Genomic DNA, 15679 nt, shown 5'->3' on the forward strand with positions numbered 1-15679 from the left:
AAGAAAACAAAAGCCGTTCATCATGGACACCGGGCCCAGCAGCTCTACGGACAAATTGTCCGGCTTTCTGGCAACACAGACGTGTAGACAAGCTGCCCCCGGCAAGCCCACCGCCCGGACAGCAGGTCCGCTGACGCGGGAACTTTGCGGGGGCTTTGCGCCCTGAGCGGGCGCCGTCTGTGTCTCCAGGGCCTGGGCTCTCGTGCTGTCGTCCTTGCCGACACAGGAGAGGCCTCCGCCCCGCCGCGTGCTGACCCGGGTCCCAGGGGTCGTCCCATAGCCAACACTGAGCCAGACGACACGCGGCCACCGAGGAACATGTGGACTGGAGCGTGCGTTTGGAGGGGCAGGAGGCTGGCCTTGCCCGCGAGGTCGGTGCGTGACCGGCAGTGACCGGGAGGGTGGGAGGTGGCGTGGCCAGCAAACAGCAGTTGGGTCTTGAGGACGAGCGTCGGGACTAAGGTCTGAACGGGGGGCCCAGGCTGGGCCGGGCCCGCCGGATGGCGAGTGGACTCAGCGGGGTGGCTCCACGTGCACAGATTCCCGCTTCCCGCGGGTGGGCAGGAGCCCTGCCAGAGCACTTCTAGAAGAGCCGACGCTCCCGGAAGTCATTCTGGCCCCGGCCCACCGGGAGCGAGAGCAAAGCCGGGGCCCCCGGTGGCAAAGCACCCACGTGGACAAGGGCACTCACTGCCCGAATCTCACCGAGCACAAGGCTCCCTGTGGACACGGAGGCCACGCCGCCTCATGGGGAGGTTGAAGGATTCACGCATCCACGATGGGAAGGCCGCCCGCCCGCCCTCCCACAGGCAGACCCGTCAGGGGCCCCGGACCCCTGCCGCTCTCCAGTTTCCAAAACCCGGCGCCCTGGACACTATCCTATCTGCATCCATCCTATCCCCTCCAGGAAGACCGGTGTGTGGTCAGCTTCCAGGACGTTCCAGGACGTTCCAGGACGTTGCCGGCTCTCCCAGGACCGCGTAGCCGGGAAGATGGCTTTGGGGTGGCAAGCCCTATGTTAGCTCGGGCAGCCACGACTCAAACCACATCCTGGAGGCTGCAGGTCCGAGATCCAGGTGTGGGCAGGGCTGGTGTCTCCCACATCCCCACGCGGTAGTCCCTCCTTGCATGTCTGTGTCCTGGCCTCCTCTCCTCACGGGGACACAGGTCCTGGTGGATCAGAGCCACCTCAGTGACCTCATTTAACCTGGATGACCTCTCTGAAGGCCTGCTCTCTGCACAGTCACGTAGGGGGTTAGAGCTTCCATTGACTGATTTGGGGGCCACGGTTCAGTCCACAACACGCCCGTTTGGGAGGAGGTGGTCACACCGTGACCACAGACAGCCAGGGAGTGTGGCCGTGCAGGCCCCAGGTGGCTGGCCGATGGCATGGCGGCAGGGCACAATGTCACACCCCGGGCCGCCAGGCGATGCCTAGAGATCCCTGCTTTGCGCGTCGCCAGTCACCCTGGGAGACATGCCTCCCGGAAATCAGAGCCCGTTTTATCAGACTCCCACTTTGTAACAATCACTTAATCTTTCTTCCCTGGTTTAATGAGCTCCAGAGCTCTGAGCTGTATTTAAATAGATCGCCACAATAACAGCACATCCTCTTTGGGACTGAAAACAAATCTACTTCAACCTGAGATTTCTACAGAAGACAGCTCAGTGAAGTGAAGTGAATTCGGGGCAGGAAGCTCACCTTCCAGACCCTGTAATTAACGCATTAAAATGTGTGTGGGGTCCCAGCGGGCCCCCGAAGGGCAAAATGGAGCATGTGGGGGATGCAGGCCGTCAAGGCTCAGCCTCTGTGTCCGCACACGCACCTGCTCTGGGGTCTGCGTCCGGGGGATCTGTGCCCTGGCCAGTGATGCCCTCAGGAGACGGTTTCTCGTGTGCCGAAGTTCACCGCGTCGCCGCTGACACGATCATCTGGGGGCGCTCCCTCTCACCCCATCGCTGTCCTTCTAGGGGTCCTGAGACAACAGCCCCCCACCCGGCCCCAGTCAACACGGCTCCTCCCTCCGGGCCTCCCGGGAGGGGAGAGCTCATCCTGTAGGGACAGGCCCTGGCCCTGCGCGCGTCCCCCAGGGCTCCGGAGGGGCCGTGCCGGACTGGCTCGCTTGTGCCGCTGACCGCCTGCCTCCCCTGTGCCTCCAGATGCTGAGCTGCCTGGAGCACATGTACCACGACCTGGGCCTGGTCCGAGACTTCTCCATCCACCCCGTCACGCTCAGGAGATGGCTGGTGAGTGCGGGCCCCTCACGTCCCTCTTGAACAGCACAGTGCCTTCCGGTTACTCGGGAACAGACCGGCCAGGGACCTTCCTGGACGGACGGAGGCGACGTTCCCGGGAGAATTTTGTGAGAACAGGTGGCCAGTGTCCGTCTGTCTCCTGCCAGAATACTCAGTCCCCCTAAAGCCCTGCTCTGGCGGCGAGAGTGAGAACGAGGGAGGGGCCGGTGAAGCAGCCTGTGAGGGTGAGTGTGCAGGAGTGTGTGTGTGAGTGCGTGTGCAGAGAGCAGAGTGCGTGTACGTGTATGAGTGTGTGAATGTGTGTTTCACAATAGATTTTTTTTTTAATAAAAGATTGCTCGGAACCAAGTAGGAAAAGCTCAAATGTCAAATATGAAAATATGAAAACGTGTGATGGTGACTGGGACCCAGAGCCCCTCCCGTAACCCCCAGCCCTTCCCCTGGCTTCACATCCCCACGTGGCCCCTGAGAGCCCCTCTGGGGGCACCTCAAGTCCGTGAGCCCCGGTGGAAGCCTGTTCCCCACCTGCCCTCTGAGGCCACAGGGAGGCCAGTGGGCGTCCTCGGGCCCCCGGGCCACTCGTCCTTACCTCCAGCAAACACAGGAACACAGCCGGCCTCTGGGTCGGCCGAGGATTTCACAGAGCGCGTCCGAAACGCCAGCCGGCTGGCGAAATCGGAGGAAAGGTGTGCAGGGCGGGGAGGGCGGGCAGCTGCGTGCCAGCAGCCGGGGCCTCTGTCTCTCCAGCTCTGCGTGCACGACAACTACAGAAACAACCCTTTCCACAACTTCCGGCATTGCTTCTGCGTGACCCAGATGATGTACAGCATGATCTGGCTCTGCCGGCTCCAGGTGCGTCTCTGGGGGGCTCCTGCTGGGGGCGGGGGCACCTCGCTCACGGACGCCGCCCCCACCCGGGGCACGGGCTCCCCCACCCTCCCGGGGAAGCCACCTCGCCCCTTGCTGTCCTCAGGCGAGCCGGTGGCTCCGTGCTGCGAGCAGGGGCGGGGCACCGGGCAGGTGCGGGCCCGCCCTCCCGGCCCCACCCCAGAGAGCAGGCCGGTCCTCCCCATAGGCCAGCTGCTAGGGGACTTCGTCCTACCCGCGTCCCCCCTCTCCCACCCCCTTCCAGCCCCCTCCTCACCCCCTCCCACCCTCTCTCTAATCCAGGAGAAATTTTCCCAGATGGATATCTTGATTCTAATGACGGCAGCCATCTGTCACGATTTGGATCACCCAGGGTACAACAACACGTACGTGCACGATTTTTCTCTCTCTCGTTTCTTCCTTCTCAAGGGCTCTCTGGTTGTCAGAGGTGACCTCTTCAGCTTCACGCACAGACCAGTTCTGACGTGGGGCTGCGGCAAAGGCCTCACCAGCACCCCCAGCTCAGATGCTTAGGACACGGCTCCCACTTTGGGACTTTGTCCAGGGCCTCGGGCCCCCCCCCCCGGGGCAGACCCTTCCAGGTCGCCAAACCCCGAGGGGCCGCCGCCCGCCTTTGCGGTCCTGCTCCAGACCCTGCACGTCCCTCTGCACAGGCAGAGCCGTGGTGGTGCCCAAACTCCCCTCCGCCCGAAGCCGGGGGCAGTACCCACACAGGATGCCCATTCTCCGGATCTCACTCCCCAGCCTGTGTCCAGCAGCAACAGGGCAGAGACTAGGACTGAGGGAGAGAAGGAGTGCAGGCCAGCAGGGGGCGGGGAGGCGCCGTGGGGGGCCAGGAGGACAGGCCAAGCTTGGCCGAATCGGTGATCCGCTCCCACCCCTGCGGTGGGGGGCAGAGGCACGGAGTCCACCCCGTGTAGCCATCAGGTCCGGGCCGCGTGGCACCCGTTCGCATCCCTAGTGAGGCACCTGTCCTTTCGGTCAGATGCGTCTGTGCGGTGACATCACATATGGCCGGGAACTCGCCGGCGGCTTTCATGGCCTCCGTCAGGACGGGAGTGGGTTCCACGGTGTAGACGTCTGTGTTCCTCAGAGGAGGCCGGCACCATGAGCGCCCATTCCCCCATTTCACACTCAAGATGATGTGCACAGCACAGGCCAGCAAAGGGGTCTTAACCACAGCCTCTGACCTCAGAACACATCTTGGTTCTTCTCCCGAACGTCTGCCTTTTGCATATGCCGATGTTTGCAAGGGGCCCGAACAGATTCCCTTCGGGGCGGCATGACTGGGAGAAGTCGAGGTGTGTTGGTGGTGTCTACTCGGCGGGATTCTAAGACCTCGAGGGTGTCTCGTTAAAGGGGCGGCAGAGTCAGAGAGCCCAGGGGAGCAGGTCCCCGGCACCTGCAGGGCACGCCCGGCTTGCCTTCCAGCCTCTGCGGGCACCGCCGCGTCCGAGCGCAGGTGCCCGAGGCTCCGTTTGCTCTCTCCTGCGATGCCAGGTACCAGATCAACGCCCGCACGGAGCTGGCCGTCCGTTACAATGACATCTCGCCCCTGGAGAACCACCACTGTGCCGTGGCCTTTCAGATCCTCGCCCAGCCCGAGTGCAACATCTTCACCAACGTGCAGCCGGACGGGTTCAAGCAGATCAGACAGGTGCGTGCAGGGGCCCTCTGACCGCAGAGTGGGAGGCGGTGAGCACGACCACGGAGTAGAGCCCCTCCCGCCAGCGGCCGAGGCCCCAGAAGCCCCTGGTCCCACCAGGGATCCTGGGGAACCCATCCCCCACTCCTCGCCCACCAAGGCCAGTGGCATTCCGGGGAGAGGCGCGCCCTCGGCATAAACACACGGGACCCCACTGACCTGCATTTCACATCCAGTGTTTCACCCGAAGCCTTTAAGATCCGTCCTCTCTCCAGCTTGCAGCCCGGGAGAGTGGGGGTTACAGAGGTGAGGGGCACCGTGGGAACGTGCGGGCCCTGGACAGATGCACCTGCTGAGTCCAACCTAGCCGACTGTTTCCCCTGCCCCCCAGCTGCCTCCCCCTGCCCCACCCTCACCCGGTCGGCCCCACCGCCCACTTCACATAAGAGACCCTGGGGAGGCCTCTGTCGCCCTCCTGTCCTGAGACAGACATCCACCTCGCTGGAGGTAATGACTCCTCCCACGCAGGAGGTCCCACGCTGAGCACAGCTCTGTGCGCCACCCTCTCATGTTTTCAGGGGAGGGAAGATACCAGAATGATCTCTTGGAAGAGTGTATGGGTTGAATGGTAGCCAAAAAAACATTGTATGTTCACTTCCTAACCCCCAGAACCTTTTGTATGTGACTTTATTTGGAAAAGAGTCTTTGCAGTGGTGATTAAGTTAAGATCTCTGCGTGAGATTAGCTGGTGCTACCCAGGTGGGCCTAAAGCCAGTGACAGGTGTCCTTAGAAGAGACAGAGGAAGAGACAGATACATGGAAGAGAAATTGGCCTAAAGACGGAAGCAGAGGCCAGAGTGACCCGGGGCCACAGGAGCAGGAAAAGTCAGGAAGGACGTTTTCCCGGCGCCTTCAGACTTCTGGCCTCCGGACTGGGAGAGAATGCCCCGCTGTGGTTCTCTGTCACCTGGCACGCGGCACTCGTGTGGCAGCCCCAGGACACACGCACAGGGAGCCACCCTCGCGGTGAGGCACCCTACTCTGCTGTCCCACGGATGACAGCCTCACCCACCGGGTGCCCGGGGCCTCGCTTCAAGGTGCACCTGTTAAAGACGCTGGGACCCGGCCGTCCCTCCTGGAGGTCTGACGGGCTGCACTTCATCAGAGAACACCGTCCCTCCATCTGCCGTGGAAGCTCAGAGCCGAGGCCAGTGCCGAAGGACAGTCCCCATCGAGTCGCCGATTTCCGGCCCAACCATGTCCCCTTTATCTATGGGCTTTCTGGCCTCTCTTCCGTGTTCTGGAGCCGCCGGCCGGGGACGCCGCGAGCTGTTGGGATGAGCCCTGACGTGTCTTCCTCTCCAGCGTGGGAAGGGGCGAGCCGTAGAGAGTCCCCGAGGGCTGCCGGTGAGGAGCTCCTGTGGGGAGTGACCTGGAGAAGCGAAGCAGCCGGGTCCCCTTGGCGTGTGCCCTGCCCTCCTACCCCGGGAGCAGTCAGAGCAGCGTCCCCAAGCAGGGGACCCGCCTCCCTCACGCCGCCCGCCATGGGGACGCACGACGCCTGTCAAACGTCAGACATGAGACTTTCCTGACCGTGAAATCATCCGGCCCGATTTTTAATAATGTTTTGTCATCGAGTACCTTGCTTACCAAGGTAGTAAGGTATTTGTAGTTAGAGAATCATCGCGTTCTCGCTTACGAATGTGTTAGTAGAACGACGCTGTCAAACGCAAGCGGGCTTTGACCACCCCCGCGCAGTGTGCGCCCAGAGTCACGTACAGATGAGACGCGACAGGGGAAAGAGACTTCTGGAAGATCGGCGATTGACCTCCGGCAACGGGACGTGAAAGGAAGGATCTGGATTCCTGAATTGAGGGGGAAGTATCCGTCCTCAGTCAAAACCGACCGTCATCGCCGGGAAGCCCAGCGCCGAGCCGGCCATCTGCAAGCCGATGGGCCTGCCCCCTCGTGGACTCGGCCCTCGGGGCCCATTTGCAGCGCACGGGTGGGCTTGAACCCCCAGCCTCCACTCGCCAGCTGCGGCCCGGGAGGCTCCCCGGCCTCTCATCTTACAAATGAGGACGGTGTTGTGCAGACGCACACGTAGAGTTGGCCCCGGACCCGGGGAAGGGCCGTGCGCCCAGCCGGCGCTCGCTGGGTCCTTGCCGGGGTTCCGCCCGGGGCTAACGCTTTGCTCTCACTTTCCAGGGGATGATCACTCTGATTCTAGCCACTGACATGGCAAGACACGCAGAAATTATGGATTCTTTCAAAGAAAAAATGGAGAATTTTGACTACAGCAACGAACAGCATGTGACCCTCGTAAGTAGATCGCTACACCCGTTTTGGGGGCCCTGGTGCACGCGTCCTACGCTCCGGCCCAGACTGGACACCGAGACCCCAAAACCCTGAACCTTGCCCTGCAGCGTCCAGCTCTCCCCGGGCAGCCCCCAGCGGGCCTGTCTTCCGGTCGAAGGCAGCTTTTGTACCTCCTGTGCCGCCTTCTGATTAGAAGGTGGTACGTGGGGGAGAGCAATCCGTCCTGCTCAGTCCCAAGAATAAAGTTGGCTCTCCCACGAAGGCGGTGCCCCAGAAAACACTCCAATTACCAGCTTCCGGGCGGGCACCCCAATTACCAGCTTCTGGACGCAGCACCCCTCCCGGCCCGGCCCTCCACGAGCAGGGCCAGCTGTGCCGAGAAGGGCAGGGAGCCTCACCGTGAGGAGGGCCCGCCTGGGTCTGCACCCCACCTGCCCTTCGTAAGAGAAACACGTGGAAACACCCTTCCCCGTCTTCGGAGAAAGGGGTTCTGCTGAGCCTTGTCTGGGCGTCAGGCCTGCTTGCCGGCCTTCTCTCTCTCTCTCTCTGGCTCTCTCTTTTTTAAAACCGATGGTCACTTTCTGTCCCTGGAAGCTGATGAACAAGGAAGCCCTCTGAGATCTGGCCGCCCGTCTGACGTCACGTCCCCAAAACTGATTCGTAGCTAATACACAGGGTGTGCAGGGAAGGACCTCACGTTCTGCAGAAGTTACACGGCAGGAGAAAATGTCCCCTGGGGCCAGGGCCTCCCGAGGCATCGCTTCTTGGGGACGGGGTGCAGAGAGATGCAGTCATGTGGGAGCCGTGTCCCTGCTCCCGAAAACCAGCGGGTGTGGGAGGGGCCGCCTGGCCCTACGGCAGGGTGAGGGCGGTGCGTCTGGAGACAGAGGGACGAGTAGACGTGCCCCCTTTGCCTCCGTTTTCCCTCTGAAACGTAAGGAAAGACCCTGGAGGGCAGAGGCCACACGTCTGCTGCCAGTGTCGAGACCGTGAGCCGCACAGAGTGACCATCACCCCTTTACTCCCTTCCTTCAACCGTCCAAGCAGGGGTGGGTGGGGAAGAGGCCCCGGGTCCCCGGGGTTCCATCCACCCCCACACCGGGCGAGGGGTGGCGGCCCGCAGCACAGACCAGGGGATCGTGCCCTGGCCGGGGAGCCCCCAGATCTCCACTTGTTCGTGCAAAAGGGCTGGGGGAGGTAGAGGGGAGGAGGCCCCCAGGAGGAGGCCCGAAAGCTGACGAGCTCCACGCGGCCGGGCCTGGGGGCCTGGAAGCTTCCCGCCGCCTGGCAGCACCCAGCCTGTGCCCCGGGCCCGGCGTCGGACCGCTGCCCCGAGAGGCCTGCCGGGCAGAGCCCTGTGATGGCCTGTGTTCTGGAGTCACCTGAGCAGAGACAAGGAAGGCCGGGATCGACTCCCGGGGACTGACAAGGGGACAGGGACAGGGGCAGCCGAGTCAGCCCAGGTTCAGCTGAGGCCGTGCCAGGGTTTGAGCCGAGCAGAGCCTTGCCGACTCGCCTTGCCCACTTGTGCCTGCCGGGAGGCCGGGGGGCGCCCGGGGCCCGCAGCCCCGAGCTGATGTGCCCGGGAGCACCGCCTGCTGAGTCAGCGTCACACCCTGAGCGCCGGCCCACACGTTGGCCCAGGACATCGGTGACTCCCGGGGACGGTCATGTGCCGGCCCCGAAGGCACCCGCCTTCGGGCACAGGGGCAAACACCCTGGCCCGACCGGTCTCCTGAAGTGCCCACTGGGCGCGCAAACCTCACCAGACTTGGAGGGCTGGTCTCCGGGGAGGACGAAGTCCAGACCCAAACGGCAGCAGGGGGACGTGCTCTGGGCCCCGCTGATCCCCCCCTTGTCTTCCAGCTGAAGATGATTCTGATAAAATGCTGTGATATCTCCAACGAGGTGCGTCCGATGGCAGTTGCAGAACCTTGGGTGGACCGCTTGTTGGAAGAGTATTTCATGCAGGTGAGAGCGTCCCAGTGCCACCAAACCCCCTGCGGGGGCCCCGTGTTGGAAAGGGGGATGGGCGTGCCCGGGGGACGAGTGGACGGGAGCGGACGGTCTCCGGCCCCCAGAGAGCCTCACGGCAGGTGCACATCCGAGAGGAAAGACGGCCACAGCCTGCAAAGTAGCGTCGACAGCTGCCACCGGGGACCACGAAAGAGCAGTGAATGGGGGCGGCAGCGTCGGGCAAGTGGCCTGAGAGGGAAGAGGCAGAGGCAGGAGGGGAGGCTCCCCCGGGGCGGGCGACACCAAGCAGGTCGGCCTACGCTTTGAGGCCCGGGGAGGCCCTCAGACAGAAGACCCACCAGCCCACGCGGGAGGTGCCGGAAGGGCCAGTAAGGCGCTCGCAACGGCAGCGCGGTGGACCCCGGGTTCAGAGCCGAGAGCCGAGAGCCGCCCGGCGACTCACCCCCCACCCTCCACCCTGTCCCTCTACCCTATCGTCGCGGCGCGGCCCTGCCTGCCCAGCTCCCGCCACCCGTCCTGGTGACTGTGAACGTCCCCACGACAGAGCGGGCTGGCTGGCGGTGGCACGTTAACCTGCCTTCTGCCCTCTGAGGCCGGTGACCCTCGGGGCCCCCCAGATTCCGCGCTTTCCAACGTTTCGGGCTGTTGCCTCCCTGCAGAGCGACCGCGAGAAGTCGGAAGGCCTTCCCGTGGCCCCTTTCATGGACCGGGACAAAGTGACCAAAGCCACGGCCCAAATTGGGTTCATCAAGTTTGTCCTGATCCCCATGTTTGAAACGGTGACCAAGGTGAGTGACCATCACCACATGCTGAATGACGTCGCGCTGAGAAGCACACACGTGCACACACGTGCACACACGCACCAGCGTGCTGTAGCTGCCTGCTCAGTGCCCCCCTCCAGCACGCCCAGAACACCCTCTCGTCCCCCCTGTCTTGTCCCTCCCGGTCTTCCGGCCTCCCTGCGCCCTGGGGCCCCCCTCTGCCCTCCACTCCCAGGGCACCTCTGCTGACCTGCCCCATCCACGGGCACACGGCCATCCCCAGGCAGATTTCAGCAAGGAGACTATCTCTGCCTCTCTCCCGAACCTTCCATGGCTCCCCACTGCCCACGATGCAGGGAAAACTGCCCGCCTCATTACACACAGTCCCCCACCCTCCCTAGCACTCCGGTCGTGCAGGACGGCCCCCAGTTCCTGGTCCTCCCCTTTCTTCAGACCACCTCTGACTGTGTCCCCTCAGCTGGCCTTGGCCCCGTCCCACCCGCCAGCCTTCCAGAACCGCCTCAGCGCACCCTTCCCTAAACCCCATTCACTCCCGCTTCTCTGGGGCCTCGGCCTTCCTGCACATCCCTTCACGGACTTCTGGGCCTTCGCCACGGCCAGCGGGGACAGGGGCACAGCGCTGCCACATCGGGCCTGCCCCCCTCCGGCAGCAGGATCGGGATGTGACTGGGGAGGCACGGAAGGCATCCCGGGGCCCAGAGCTACGTGCGCAGGGTTCCGTGGGGCCAGGATGGCCCGCGTGAAGGCGGACGGCCAAGGCCCTGCCGCGGGAATGGCCTGTCTCCTCCGGCCACCGCGGCTGTGCAGAGACCAGAGGCGAGGCTGGCGTGTGGAAGATGGACACTGGGGGACGGGCAGGTGGAGGGCAGGTCCGTGCAAAGGGACAGGGCAGAAACAGAGCAGGACCCGGAGGTGGGTGGGCAGGGGCAGGTGGGAGGGTCTCCAGGAGGGTCTGCAGGAGCCACTGACCGGACGGCCTCAGAACCCGGGTCAGCGTGGACCCTGCTGCGGGCGGGACCCCAGAGCTCCACAGGGTGCAGGGGACTGACTCACTGCCTGAGCCACTGAGCCACGCAGGACCCGACACCTGGCCTCCCGGACGCCGCGGCTGCGTGGAGAGACAGACTGAACGCATCTGCTTGTCCCTCCCAGCTCTTCCCTGTGGTCGAGGAACTCATGCTGCGGCCCCTTTGGGAATCCAGAGACCGTTACGAGGAACTGAAACAAAGAGATGACTCCGTGAAAGAGGTAAAGCGAGCCGGGCAGGAAACGCGGTCCTCCCCGGGGACGGGCCGAGCCAGGCACCCCTGCAGGGGCTGCTGTGGACTCATTTCCACCACCACCCCCCGAAGTCCAGACCCAGGCAAACCGGGGAGCGTCTACTCTCAGCGAAACCAAACGGCCCCCGATGGCCCGCGCCCCTCGGAGGGGCCACGTCGTCCCCAAAACCTGTGCTGTAATCGGGTGGGCCAGGGCGTCAAGGCATCTCAGACCCCCTCGGAGCTGCGCCCTGGCCCCTTGTGGGTCCCCGTCCTCCAGCCCTGGGGCTGGCCTTGCTCTGTGAGAGGGTGGTGGAAGGAGGCGCTCCCCACGGCACAAGAAAAGCATCCTGGAGCTCTCACACACGGCGGCTCGGCCCCCTCGGGGTCGGGGAGACGGGGCCTGGCCCCAGGTCGCTGTCAGGACAGGACCGTTCGCAGGAAAGGTCCAGCTCACGTGGGCAGAACCGGCACAGACGCTTTCAGCAAAGCGTGCGAGTGGGCTGACCACCCCAGGGCCTCCGCACGCTCACGTCTCTGCTTCGGGGACCCCCGCGGGCCTCCCCTGCGTGACGTCCAGCCACCAGGGTGTGCCTCCCCTCAGCCCCCCGCCGCCTCCTCTCCAGCGTCCCTGCTGCCTCTCGCTTTGTCCTGGTCTGGCCTCCACCAGCGTCACACACCCCGTCCCGTGCCATCCCCCGCTCACTTCAGTCGGGGCTCCCTGGTCATGGCGTCCCCCCACCTCGCCACCGGGAACCCCCGAGCCCCACTGAGCGCTGAGCGGTTTCCCAGGCGCCCCGTGTTGCCCTCGCCACCCCCCGAACTGCTCTGTGTGTGACGCTGGGCACGTGTCAGTGCTCAGGAGGTGCCTACTGGTCGATGGGCATCCCACGACTGGCCTCTCTAGAGGGCTCCCTCCACTACAAGGTCCCCGAGAGGTCCTGAGACTCCAGAGGCTAAGAGCAAATGGTACAGAGAGCAATGTCAGAGCAGGTGTGCCCGGCGGGGCCCCGGCAGGATGGCTAAAGCACACCCTAGCCGTCGCTATGAAGGTCCCAGGCCCCGCTGCCCAGTGGAGGCCCCCGGGACCTCCAGGATGCTTCCCTACCCCCAGAAAGGACAGACCCCCCCCCCCCCCGCCAGAAGAGAAAGGGTGGACGGGCTCCGTGCTCCCTTCCGCCAGGCCACCGGGCTCGGCAGACACCGTGAGTGCATTGTCCAAGCTCCGGACGCTGGCCGAGAAGGGGAGGCCTCCCACAGCTAGGGAGGTGGCTCGCTCACAGAGCCGTGTCTGCGACGTGCAGCTGCGTGTGTTTCGGCACACCGCGGCCGAGGACCTCTGCCTCAGTTACACACCTTGGCGTCTCAGTCAACAGGAAGCACTTTAGCAGACAGTCAGGTCCTCACGGTCTCCTGGGACCTGATCGTTGCCTTCTGTATACCTGTCCTGGTTACAGAGGGAGACGGAGAGCTTGACGGCGGGGGGCACTGACACGTCGTCGTCGTCCAGAGAGAAAAGCAGAGATGTGAGAAACAGAGAAGAGGGTGCTATTCTGAACTGACGTCTCGATGCACATGGTAACTCAGAGCCTAAAACCGGGCGGCACTGAAAATCTCTGGGAGGGGGGAAGGAAAGAAGGTGGGGGCAGAAATCTGAAAGACAGATGGGTTTTTTCAAGTTTTTGGAACGTTTTTTATTTATTTTGAAAGTGAGAGAGGGCGTGCGCACAAGCAGGGGTGGGGCAGAGAGAGAGGGAGACAGAGACTCCCAAGCAGGCTCAACGCTGCCAGCACGGAGCCCGATGCAGGGCTCGAACTCACGAACCGTGAGATCACGACCTGAGCCGAAATCAAGAGTCGGACGCTTAACCGACTGAGCCACCCGGGCGCCCCTGAAAGACGGATGGTTTTTCAGTAAAGTGAGACTTTTATTCCTGGCCTATAATTCTTAGAATTAGGCTCTGAAAGAAGGGGGGGGGGGTCACGCTTGGGTTGATAGCCAAAGATCGGTAATTAGCCTATGTGCCGCTTATAAGGAAAAGCACGTTTTAAAATCTTTCCAAACAAAGCATTTGCGTCTGTCGCCGTGAGCGTTTTCCTGTGCCCCTGACGCAAGCTGTTCGTTTAGTCCGTGTCAAAGGGAAACCAAGCTCATTCGGCCTCTGCGTGGTAAGGTCGTGGCACACGCACGTCTGAAGGACCCCTGGATAGATTCTCGGGACAAAGCTTTCCAGGGCACGGGGTGTGGGAACCTGCGTCTTGTTTGCTGCAGAGGGGCAGTGGCCAGCTCTGGCGTCCGAGAAACTGAGCGCAGCCAAGTACAAGCTGAGAGACCCACACAGGCGTCTCAGCCTCTCTGAGCCTCAGAGCCCTCATCTCCGGCCTCGAGATAATCACACCATTATTACCCCTTCCATGAGCAACATGCCGGTCCATCAGAAGCGCTCGGGAAACACTGGCTTGGCGTGTTTCGGTCACACCCTATTTTTTAGTGGTTCAGGAGAAGGATCAAAATCGTTTCATTTGGCCTAAATGTGCTCAGCCGTGTGTCCAGTCCTTAAACATCCCACGCGTCCTCCCGTGACGATGTTGATTGTGCCCGAACGTTTTCAGCCCCCACGAAGACAAACCAGTAGGTCTTTTCCCTCTTCCGAGCAGACGGAGCCTGGAGGAGGCAGGACGATGCGGGCCGTGGTTCTGGACCAGGCTGGCCGAGCCTCGCGAGCCGTCCGCGCGGGGGAGAAGTTCATTCCGAGCGCCTGACTCCACGAGACCACGTTTTCTAAGAACTGTTTTGTTCACTGATACAAAAAAAAAAAAAAAAAAAGGAAAACGGAATTCATGATGCTGTACAGAATTTTTATTTTTAAACTGTCTTTTAAATAATATATTCTTATACAGAAACGGGTACTGTACTTTTTCTTTGTAGTGTTGTGTATCCGGGGGCTGCGTCTGGCAGTCCCCAGAGCCCCCGAGCTCTCACGGGGGGACAGGAACTGTGCTTTGCTCGCAGATGTGTCTGCGCGGTGTGATGTGACGCTCCCTCCCGTGTAAATTCAGAATTAAATGCCAGGCAGTGCCCGGAGCACAAGGACGTGCGCGTGTCCTGTTTGTGAGCAGCGAGGGGGCGTTGGTGGCTGCGTGTGGGGAGGTGGGAACGTGCCACTTCAGTCAGCAGACTGTGCACAGCACGTCTCAGGGGAGGACAGCTGTCCTTTCTTCCTGCCTTTGCTTTTGGGACCAGCACTGGGGACAATCTGGGGGGCCCCGTGCCCATAAAGGGAGACCCGACCCCGGCTGGCGGGCGGTCACGCTCTCCCTCGGCCCCGCTGCGTGCGTTTAGACCCCGTGACGCTTCCCAGGGCCACTGGCTCCTTCCCTGCACCCCCTCGGGACAGAAGAGGCTCCTCTCGGATGAACTGACCTGTCAGGCCGCCCGCCTAATCTGAGCTCTGCGGACATTTCACCCGCTGCCGCGGAGTCTCCTCGGAGCACGCCTTGGTGAATTCCAGAATATTGCTTTCCACCTCTGAATAATTCATCTGTGGGCTGTGACATTTTCCATCACTTCTCAAATCCAGTTCCGCATGAACGGCGACCCCGGTTCTATTGCTCTTCGCGGTTCTGTTTTTCATGTTAATCCCGTTAAAGCCCGTGCACATGGCCACGACACGCGCAAACCCAGCAGGTGTCCCCGATGCAGGTCTCCCCCATGCCTGCGTGGCGCCCTGCACTGAAGTCCGTGACCCGCTCCCCCCAGTGAGCCAGCCTCTGACAAGTGCCCCCCGCCTGCCCGCCCGTGAGCCCGGCTTCTGGCCAGTTCCCTCCACGCTCCCACCCCCGTGAGCCAGCCTCTACCCAGTTCCTTCACCTGCTCCCCCAGCGGGGCAGCCTTCTGGCCACCTGCTAACTTGTGCTCCACACCCACTTGCCACACTCTGCCCCCTTGTCAAAGTTTACACAGCGACCTCTGAGTTCAACACTTGGGCACACACACACACACACACACACAGATCCACACGCGTCTGCATAAGCATACCCATGCCAACATACACAGAAGCACATCCACACACACTCACACTTGCATGAACAGGTGCACAGGGCTGCACACGTGTGCTTGCCCACCGGGTTGTATGTAGACACGTGCCAATGCATGCACACGCACGCAAATACACAACATGCTCACGTGCACGTATCCACATAATCACACGGACGGCTGCAGACACACACACGTATACACACTCCTGCACACTTTGTCTGCATCACGGGGTTGCGGTCCCACCAAGTCCTGGAACGAGGAAATCCACAACTAGGAGGGGCCTGTAAGGAGAGGACGTCGGTGACAGTCCCCCTCCTTGTGGGACAGCCTGGGTTCCTAGCGGAAAGCTTAGACACGGGGACAAGAGCATCAGCATCAGCGTGAAGGAGAAAACGTTCAGAGCCGCACTGCCCATCAGAGACATGCGGCGCCCGGCGCGGTCCAAACGTGACACGGGCAGCCAGCCCCACACATGGCACATGGCAGCAAGACACCGGCACCTTCCTGCAAACTC

General features: G+C 62.5%; 1 protein-coding gene across 2 annotated transcripts in view; it reads left to right on the forward strand.

Moving 5' to 3' along the window:
* PDE9A (phosphodiesterase 9A) overlaps window positions 1–14220 on the forward strand; it is a 90837-nt gene extending 76617 nt beyond the window's left edge. For both annotated transcript variants that reach the window (XM_047099463.1, XM_047099464.1), the window contains exons 10-19: window positions 2161–2247; window positions 3004–3108; window positions 3427–3509; window positions 4645–4801; window positions 6998–7111; window positions 8975–9079; window positions 9745–9873; window positions 11020–11115; window positions 12584–12704; window positions 13785–14220. In XM_047099463.1, coding sequence (XP_046955419.1) covers window positions 2161–2247; window positions 3004–3108; window positions 3427–3509; window positions 4645–4801; window positions 6998–7111; window positions 8975–9079; window positions 9745–9873; window positions 11020–11115; window positions 12584–12688 — 981 coding nt within the window. In that variant the 3' untranslated portion in view covers window positions 12689–12704; window positions 13785–14220. The remainder of the gene's footprint in view (window positions 1–2160; window positions 2248–3003; window positions 3109–3426; window positions 3510–4644; window positions 4802–6997; window positions 7112–8974; window positions 9080–9744; window positions 9874–11019; window positions 11116–12583; window positions 12705–13784) is intronic.
* Window positions 14221–15679: the final 1459 nt, after the last annotated feature.

This window comes from Lynx rufus, unplaced genomic scaffold (assembly GCF_022079265.1).
Source record: "Lynx rufus isolate CCGP_SWC_20201006 ecotype Redwood Valley unplaced genomic scaffold, mLynRuf1.p SCAF_5, whole genome shotgun sequence".
In the NCBI taxonomy this organism is placed as follows: domain Eukaryota; kingdom Metazoa; phylum Chordata; class Mammalia; order Carnivora; family Felidae; genus Lynx; species Lynx rufus.